The 10208-nt window shown below is 43.3% G+C and overlaps 1 protein-coding gene across 1 annotated transcript; it reads right to left on the bottom strand.

The window, feature by feature from the left end:
* Positions 1–864: 864 nt before the first annotated feature.
* LOC147452750 (UDP-D-apiose/UDP-D-xylose synthase 1-like) lies at positions 865–5814 on the bottom strand. Its single transcript, XM_086518346.1, has 9 exons — positions 5102–5814; positions 4595–4687; positions 4406–4513; positions 3060–3174; positions 2847–2980; positions 2647–2748; positions 2465–2557; positions 2250–2385; positions 865–1290 (listed from the first exon to the last, which is right to left on the bottom strand). Exons 1-9 carry the CDS (start codon positions 5369–5371, stop codon positions 1175–1177), a joined length of 1167 nt encoding a protein of 388 aa, XP_086374472.1. The 5' UTR covers positions 5372–5814; the 3' UTR covers positions 865–1174.
* Between the last annotated feature and the right edge of the window lie 4394 nt (positions 5815–10208).

Raw genomic sequence — 10208 nt, 5'->3', positions numbered from 1 at the left:
ATTCCTCATACCTAGGACTCTCCCCAAGGTTATAACTCCCTATCTACAATGGTAAGCATCCCACTAAAAGTAGGTAGTCCCTCTCTATAGAACACTAGCTTCTCACATATAGATTGTTTCCTACAACTCGCGACCTCCAAGTGATGTTCTTGGATCACTCAGTAGTTTGTATTTGAGTTCCTCACCTCCTCCCAAAAAAAAGAGCTAAAATTTAGCCAACCTTTTAGTGAGTTTAGCCATTTCACAATGTACCAATCCCATACAAAAACATATTGAAGGTCCTTTTTTTTGCAAACATTGATAGGTGCGCGTGATGCACGTTCCCACCTTCCCGCACTCATGGAAACCCTTTCTAAATGACAACTTTGTTTGGCATTAGAAGTAACTTTTAAATTAAATATACTGAGTTAGAAATGCTTTATGCACACATTCAGAAAAGCTTTATATGTTACAAAGGCCCCACTTAAACAACAAAGTGAAAGGCTTACAGTAACATTTTAAAAACAAAATAAATCGGAAAAAAACGGTTCAAAAAAAAATGATAAAAGGGCCCATTCGACAAACTATAACAAAAGAATGTTTTAATGATTTCATAAGAAAAAATAGGTATAATAAGCATGATAAGTAATAAAACGATTTAATGAAATGGACCTCGATGAGGTCCTTAAATGAAAGAACTTTGACAAAATAAAAGTATTAAAGACAGTTTCAGTCGATACTTCACATCATGGGATCAAGCTCCTATGAATGCACATGCACTCCTTAATCCTTTTTTCTCTAAGACCTTTCTGAGCAGTCCAGAAGGCCATTGCTCTTCTCAAGGGCCATCAGAACCACCATTTCTTCCCCAAAAAGATTATGCAATGGCTGTGAACTCTAGGTGGTTAGCTCTCAAAATACACCTGCTTGTGCATAATGCACTGGTTGTGTACATCCAGTATACAAAAATTCTTCACAATGTGAATACATATAAGACTTATTCAAAAAATCAAATTTGATAAGAGCCCTCCAGTTGCTGGCTTCTGTCATTACCTCAACAGGATCATGACTCCAAAAAAGAATATAAATAAGGGTGGTTACTGTGATCAAGCCCCCCAAAATTGTGGTCAAGCCGCCAAAACTAGATAACATGCCCACTCCACTACCTGCTCACTGTGATCATCCCCTAGGATGTCTAATGACTCGCAGTGGACTTGGCCATCGCCTGTTTCACAGCATTTGCATATGTTCGATGCTGATACGTCAGCGTCGTGTGTAGCAAGTCCGGCAATGATGTCTGAGGTTCCCATCCTGCATAATCAAGATGGGTGAAATTCCATAACAAATCCAAAGTATTGCATGCAGATTTGCCCATACCCATCAAATGCATATTCACATCAAATTCTTGAGATAAAAGAGTACTAAATTGACTTCCCCCAATATCCTACATTCATTGCTCAACGTCAGTAATTCCTTCTTAACCCAATATGCAGAGTGAATGGGCCAGCCACTCAGCTGAAACCGAGGGACAAGCACAGGCATCAATATATACATATTGGAATTCACTTTCAAAGGAAAGTGAAATACGAGCTATCATCAATGCCTAGTATAGGGGGTGTCATACTGGGGGATGGTTTGCGTTCCCACGAACACGCATGCACCACACCCATGCACACACAAGAGCATACATCAATATAGACATCTGCATCAGAACTCGCAAGTTGTAGAGTCACAAAACTAACAACAAGATCATATAACAACCAGCTCATGGTGCAGAGGACTCACTACTACAACCTCCCCACCAATGTGCCTAAAACTGACTAGGTAAAAATCCCCTATTTAGAGGAATCTTGGACCTCTCCAGCAAGCAGGGGTGCAAAAGGAAGTGCTCAAGCAGGGCAATCTGCAGCAAAAATCTCTGTCGCAAATGACGACTTGCCATGAAAACATGCAGGAGTTCTTAGATTTTGCATGTAACAAAAGATTTGAGGCATGGGTGCCAATGTGACTTTGAACGCTGCTCCAGACGAATGAGACAACATCACAACATTTTTTTGCAACATACTTGCGTTGCAACCGCTGCATCTTAAGGGGGACATTCCCTAAGCAGGGACCTGTCTTTTAATAGGGACACTTACACTACTACAACCTCCCCACCAATGTCAATGGCACCATTGACCAATAATGGGTGTAGAAGGCATCCATGTATGCTTCCACACACACACACACCAACGCATGCACACATGATCAAGCCTGTCTCAACAACTCACCTAGCTGCTTCTTGATAATTGTCATGTCAGGGATCCTCTTGTCACTGTCGTCATAACCCTCTCCATAGAACTCTTTGGAGCTCACATCGATAGTGGGAACCTCTGGCATGGGTTTGCCACTTACTTGACAATAAACCTAGGCAAGGCAAGCACATGGGCAATAAATGGGTTGAAGGTGACAGACCGAGACACAATTAATAGAAAGTTGGCATTACCTCACTCATCAATTCGGCAAGCTCTCGAACCGTCACTTCATTGTTGGGATTTCCAACATTAAAAATATGTCCATTAGCTCTATTTGGGTTTTCCTGCACTTGACGCAACCCTACATGAGCATCTGAGCAAACTATCATAATATAACATTAGTGATTTTCAAACACCACGACTCTCTGCTTACAATCATGAGCATCACTGCGTCAATCGCATCCTTAATGTATACAAACGTTCGTTGTGAGACGCCACCGTCTACAAGCTTGAGCGGTTCACCCCTGAGCAGATTCTGAAGCATAGAACAAAACAGGCTAATCAATCTTGACAAACAACAAGACATTACACATCTCAAACCACTCCAATAAACGAGAACTTATAGTCGCTCACGTTGCTGAAGCAAGCTAATACTCGGGGCACACCTTCACTCGGCCCATCAACACCAGGTATGAAATCCATCCTTGGACCTATCCAATTGAAGGGCCTCACTATTGTAAACTCCAAACCATTTTCAGCACCCTCGGCTGCAGTACATACCAAAACGCATGATAAGCATTACTCCCATTTAGTGCTATAAATCAAGAACCTCCATTGAGCACTCACCATAGATAACTCTCTCAATTAGCTGCTTGGCACAAGCATACGACCACCGCTGCTTCTCAATAGAGCCAAAGATGCAAGGAGATTCGTCTTCTTTGAGAACATAGAAAGCAGGATCCTGCATAACAGATTAACAGTTTTTCTTTATCCTTCTATTGCTTTATCGATCCATCATTCTACAACTCGGGGTCAAATGGAAACAAGACACCAAAACATGGTAACATGGGACACCCATTGTTGGGCTTCCCGTCCCCACTGTCCTCCTATGCCCCTTGTCCCAGCCACATCCCCTTGTTTCAAACCCTTCTTGTGGAAACAAGCTTCCCCTCTTAAGTAAGCCACATCTCCCATTCCTCTTCCCAGCTGTTTGGGGCACATCCCATGTCACTATGTTTCCAAAGATTCTAATTAGTCCAATGATACAGGCGATTCCCCAGCCCAAAACACCATAATATATCCCATGAACTGCTGTTGTCTTTTCAAGAAGACCTACACTAAAATTCCATCTGAAATAAAACCTACATGTAATTCTATGGTCACTTACCAAAGTCTAATCCTACATTGTTGGATCAAACACATAAAACTCCAATGCATTGGAGAGTACTAGTCAAACAAGCCCTCCTTGCCTCATCTGTGTACACATTAGACTGAAAAATTTTCCTTTTTACAGTATCACTGCATATAAATCCATTAAGTCACCTTTCACCTTCTTCGTCCAAAGACACAAGTTATGCCCAATTCTTGGTCACTCACAACTGTGCGGCTTTGCCAAACTTCCTTTCCAAAACCTTCCCATAATATTGCACAACTAATACAAGTATGTTTGTCGTGCCCATTTCCACTATTTGGATCGATTGATAGAGTTTCTAAAGACATGGACGAAAGTGTAACCAGTCCACAGAGGAAGAAAGAGAAGGAAATCAAGCAATGAACCATTACCATACGATCATCAGGTAGATCATAAACCGCTATCAAATCACTCACAACATTCCAATGACATCACTATTTACTAGTGCCCAATTGTGAGCAAAATTCAAATGTCACAACCAGAACTGTCAGGAAACTCGGCAAAAAAAAGAATCAACAAACCAGTTAACATATGCTACTCAGTGCAAATCCGCAGGAAATGGGTGATCTTCTACATGGTTTAGAATAGTTACATAACGTAAAAGCCAGGATAACAGTAAGAGATCATCCAAGAAGCCACATTTGCAGACTAAGGTAGTCATATAAGATTTGGCATTCAGCCATTGAAAAGTAAATGTTTTCAACCTACAAACAAGAGCAATGGCAATACATTTTCGTTAAAGTTAAGGAACTATAACATAGCCTCAATAAATGTTCAGCACCTGTCGTAGAGGATGGTCTTTTGGAAGAAAGCTGCCGACGGTCTTGCCATACACTTCACAAGTGGAAAAGTGGATCAACCGCTTTCCATTGTCAGAGCAGTACCTTACCTGGATGCACACACAAAGACAATGAGAAGCCACTATTACCACAATCAAAGAAGTTCCATCGCATTCTTTTCAAATAAATACCACTGGGAGGGCATCAGTGAAGTTGCTGTAAATGGTGTCAAGGGGCCTTGTGTTGTAATCAGCAGGAGTGCAAATCGCTGCAAGATTGATCACCTTCATAAACACACGCAGTGAGAAAATGAGTAGTGACATCACATTTCAGCCCTGGCTCAAGTGTACAATTTAGTCAATATAAAATTCACGACCTAAAGCATGTGCAATCGGCACTCATCCCAGAAGCTGATAAGACAGTGAGGCCAAGCTATGTAGAGATGGACCACCAACCTTCTCCAAAATTGTGTGTGTAAGAGTGGCAGGTGCATACACTTCACAAACAGCGACTTCTTGTCGAGCATGCATTGTGCATAAGCAAGAGTGAGTATGCCAATGTGATGTTTACAGGCACATGAGGGTGAATGAATAAGTGGAAACGTGTGTATGTACATGCACATGTGAGCATCTATCAGTGTCTGTCCAATGCTCATTGGCTCCATCAAATATAGCAACAGAGGCATCTCTGAACAATACCAGATCAGAAAGCTTGATGAGGCCTTCGAGACGGGGATCATTCTTGATGTTGATCCTGTGGAACTCAATGCGACTATTCCATGGATGCCCTGGCTCCAAGAGATGTTGAATTTTGTCACTGTAAACATCAATGGCGAGTACTGTGTGCTCCGTCTCCGACATGAGCTTCTCACAGAGGTGCGATCCGATGAAACCTCCCCCGCCAATCATGCAAATGGTGAGCGTCTGCACCGGGAACCCATCAAGATCGACTCTTACAGCACCAGCCATGTTGATCGGAGGAGCTGGACGCAGGTATCAAGCTCTGGAAGAAGGTTCACACACACACTACCACTCTCTCTCTCTCTCTTCAAAACGAGCACCAGCAATATCTACGCGAATGTAATTATCTATCAATGGGCGGTATATACTCTATGAACGCACAAGCTATCTGCAAGCTCTCACAAACATGGGCGATGGCTACACTTGCGTGACGCGTCTTGAACTGTCAAAGCAAAGAACAGAGAGAGAGAGTGAGATTCTGCCACCTCCCTCCTTAAAGTCTGCAGACTCGATGCAGGAGTTGCAAGCTTTTCGGCAATGGCAGCGGAGGTACTGATGAGAGCCTAGAGGCTAGACCCAGATCATCTAGAGAAAGATGATAACCATACCGGTCTACCTGCTGTAGCAGGTCGTCCACCTGTCTAGAGTTGTAGAAGGCTAAAAGCTGTAGAGCAAGTCCAGCCGAGAAACCGGCCATGATCCCCGTGACGACCAAACAGCCACGTGCCTGTGGAGCGCCGTTGCATATGAGGGACAGGGTGAGACGCAGTACTTGATTGGCAGAGCACATGCCTCTTGTCATTGCTTGCAAGCTGCATCCAAGTTGTGCATTATAACGGATTCACGCGGAAGGTAAATATTCACTTCGTTGGTCTAAGAGCTTTTTCTGAAATGAGGCTAGAGGATGATGCTGCACGTAGCGTTAATGGCTATCGTCCCTCAGTACTAAAGAACACGAGGTCTTAATAGAAAAGCTCTAAATTGAAGAAGAAGAAGAGTGAGAGAGAGAGAGATGTCGAGAGAAACGCAGAGCTTAGCTTAAGCAAAGCTATGGCGTAGGCGCCTTCTCCTCCTGCCGTTCTTGCCCTCCTTAAAGGCAAGGCTTATGATCGTTTGGAATGGTTCTTTATCTTACAGAGCTTGGAGCCTATGGGATTTGGACCTTGTCTCATACTCTATGTCAAAACTTTGTTTGGAAATGCTAGAGCCAGAGTGGCTCTCAATGGTCAGTTGTCTGAGGCTTTTGACCTTTCTCGTTCTGCTCGTCAAGGTTGCCCTATTGCTCCCCTCTTGTTCGTAGTTGCTGCTGATAGTCTTAACTGCCTGGTCAAGGATAGAATGAGAAGAGAGCTTATCAAAGGGATTTCCCTCCCTAACTCTGAGTCTTATCAATGTCTCTCCCAATTCGCTGATGATACAAATGCTATTCTAGCTAATCATGAGCCTTCTATTCGAGAATTTTGGGTGGTAATGGATCTTTTCTGTCTAGCCTCCGGGTCTAAAGTGAACCACACCAAAACAGGAGTATTTTTGCACTCACCCCTTCCAGAGTGGCTTGTCAATACTGGCTGTAAAATTATTTGGGAAGGCCAGATTTTCAGATTGCTGGGTATTCCTATGGGATTTGGGGTCTCCCGTAAAGGCAGATGGGATTGGGTTTGTGACCTTTTTCGTACCAAACTCAACAGGTGGATAGGGTTTCAACACTCCTTGGCCGGTCGTGTGCTGGTGATCAACTTCTTCTTGAATGCGTATGTGCTCTTCTTCTTTGAGTGCTGGAGACCGGCTGATACACACCTGGACAGGATAGCAAAAATCTGCAGGAATTTTCTTTGGGCTGGCGACCCCTTTACTGCTAGAACAACAAAGGTGTCATGGGAAATATGTACCCTATCTAAAGGCAAGGGAGGTCTAGGTATTCATAATCTAAAGACTGCAGCGGACAAGATGCCAGTCAAGCTCATTCTAAACGGTCTACATTCATCTAAAAAGGAGTGGGCAGTGTTGTTTTTCAGAAATCTAAAAAAGTTCAAGCTCTTTTGAGAACAAGGATGGTCCAACCTCCCCCTTCAATGTATCTTTTTTGGCAAACAATCAGTTTCGACATCAGGATCGGATCTCTTAAGGTCTGTTTGGCAAGCTTGGAATCGACATAGAGGAGCTCTCATGCCCAATGTCCTCTCTAAACACTTCTTATCCCTCCCCCCTGGGGACTCCATCTGGTGGCCCTCCCTTCAACTATCGACTCTCCCCACCCAACATCTTAGGAGAGCTCTCGCCTTACACAATAGAGGTCTATCGTGTTGGCACCAATTGTGGGATCATGCTAACCGGATTGGCTGACTGATCTTGACCTTTCCTTACGGTATCGAATGAGCCCTTGGGAGTTAACTCCCCTAAAGTCAAGGATGGATATCTTCCCCAATGATGTGAAATGGACTCTCCACTCTACTCAGCCTATGAATCTCAAGGTCTATGTGTAGGAGGGTGGATTCAAGTTAACCAACCCCTTGTGCGAAGTTCCCGATCTGAACCCCCCTCTCTACCTCACTCTTAACAAGAGGTGGAAGATCTCCCTCTATAGGAAACAATGGGAATTCAAGTTTACAAATTTGGTCCAAGGCTATCAAACCCAAAAAGTCCGTGCTTTTATGGTTAATTCTGCACAAATCGGTGTGGACAGAAAAGAGGATGCTCCAAGCCAATCTAGGTGATGGTAGATGTGGCAGATATTTGTTGGAATTAGGGTTGCAGAGAAACACACACAGCTTGGAGAAGACGAAGGAAGCTCAAGGCACACAATAGAGAGCGTGTTACTTGGTGTGCAATGGAAAGATAGATAGCCCTAGAGTGATGGGCGTATTTTCAATGCACGGGGGGGAAAACCTCCTAAAGAGGGGAAAAATGTCCTGGTGGTCCTAGTGTGTTCACACACATCACTACCACATGTATATGGTAACAAATCCCCCCTGGAGTGATGCGGTGAACGAGAGCTGGCACATGAGTAAAGGGAAGTGCCATGCCCTGAGGACATGATCAGTCCACAAAGGGGAGTAAGCCCAAAGCTTTGCGGAAAGCTTCGAGCTTCTCACGAGACAATGGCTTTGTGAAAAGATCTGCAAGGTTGTCCTGTGTTGGCACATAAGCCAAGTTGATCTCTCCTACTGAGAGCCTCTCCTTGACATAGTGGTAAAGCACCTCAATGTGCTTTGTGCGAACATGAAAAGTTGGGTTCCTCACAACTACCAATGCGCTCTGACTGTCAGTGTAGATAGTGTTGGCAGTGTCCTGTCCAACACCCAAATAAGTCATAAGGCGTCTGAGCCATACACACTCAACCGTAGCTGTGACGATTGCCATATACTTAGCCTCACAACTCAAAGTGGCCACAATAGGTTTCTTCTTGCTCAACCAGGATATACATGAACTGCCAAGCATGAAACAAAAACCACTTGTGGACACTCGTGTGTCAAAACAACCATCCCAATCTGAGTCCGAAAAAGCATGTAAGTCTGGCGGCAATGATCCCCCCTCGGGATAAAACAAGCCAAGATGTAAAGTGCCACTAAGGTAGCGAAAAATCCTCTTGACAGCCTGCCAATGCTTAGACCCTGGGCTATGCATAAATCTTCTAACCTGTGAGACTGTAAACTGAATATCTGGTCTCGTGTTGCATACATAAATGAGGCATCCAACAGCAGTTTGGTAAAGAGTGACATCAGCAGGATCACCAGCATCACGAAGACTCAATTTAAACCTGTTTCCTGGGAGTGGCAATAGGTTTGCAATCCTCAAGTCCAAACTTACATAGCAATGTCTCTATGTAACTTTTCTGACACAAGGAAGTACCACCATCACACTGCTTAAACTGCATACCCAAGTAATGATGCAACATCCCCAAATCTTTCATCTTGAAAGTAGCATTAAATCAGCCTTAAATTCAAAAATATGTCTCTCATTTGGTCCAGTGATCAGCAAATCATCTACATAAAGAACCACAATGAGAAGTACATCACCCTCACGCTTTACATTACAATGTGCTTTCTGTTGGACTGTTACGAAAGCCTTGTTTAACCAAATGAGTGTCAGCTTTCTCATACCAAGCACGAGGAGATTGCTTCAACCCATACAAAGACTTTACATTTGCACACTTTGTCCTCTTGTCCTTTCTTGACAAAACCGTGAGGCTGCGCTACATAAACTTTCTCAAATATGTCACGATTCAAGAAAGCAGTAACAATGTCTGATTGATGTACATCCCAACCAAAATGAGCTGCCAATGCACATAGAAAACGCATAGTAGTCATACGACAAGTGGGAGAAAAGGTCTCTTCATAATCTATGCCTTTTTGCTGTGCATAATCGTTTGCAACAAGTCGAGCCTTATGGCAATTGATCTCACCATCCGGCTTGCGTTTCAACTTGTAAACCCACTTCGTACCAATGGCCTTTTTGCCAGGAGGCAAATCTCATAAAGTCCATGTGTCATTTTCTATAAGTGCATCATATTCTGATAGCATGGCAGCCATCCAATTTTTCGAATTATGTGCTTCATCAAAAGACAGAGGCTCCTCATTATCATGTAAGCTAGACACAGCCAAAGCATAACAATCTCATGCATAAGATGCATGGCAAGAGCCTGAATGAGTACGACTAGACAAAGGTGCATCCAATTTATTGTCACGCAAAGTGTGCACTAGCCATTTTGGCATACCTCTAGTGTGCTCATTCTCAGCCCTTTCCTCATCAAGTACATCATGTACATCTGCATATTCAGTAATAGGCTTATCTGTAACATTTTCAGAAACCCCCATAGGTTGTACATTTGCCTCATTGGAACTTACATTCGTATTCCCACCACTGAAAAGAGGCAACAAAGTGTCATAAATGTCCTGTGAGCTTACATTATCTCTAGTACATGACAGCAAGGGTTGAACAGAATCTTCCACAAACACTACATCCTGTGAAACCAGAATACGTTTTGTATGCGGATGATACAACTTGTAACCTTTGCTTTCAACAGTATAACCAACAAAAATACATTTGATAGCCTTATCGTCCAATT

This window comes from Adiantum capillus-veneris, chromosome 8, assembly GCF_014529385.1.
Source record: "Adiantum capillus-veneris isolate H3 chromosome 8, ASM1452938v2, whole genome shotgun sequence".
Lineage (NCBI taxonomy): Eukaryota > Viridiplantae > Streptophyta > Polypodiopsida > Polypodiales > Pteridaceae > Adiantum > Adiantum capillus-veneris.
This window is presented reverse-complemented; position numbering and strand designations above follow the sequence as displayed.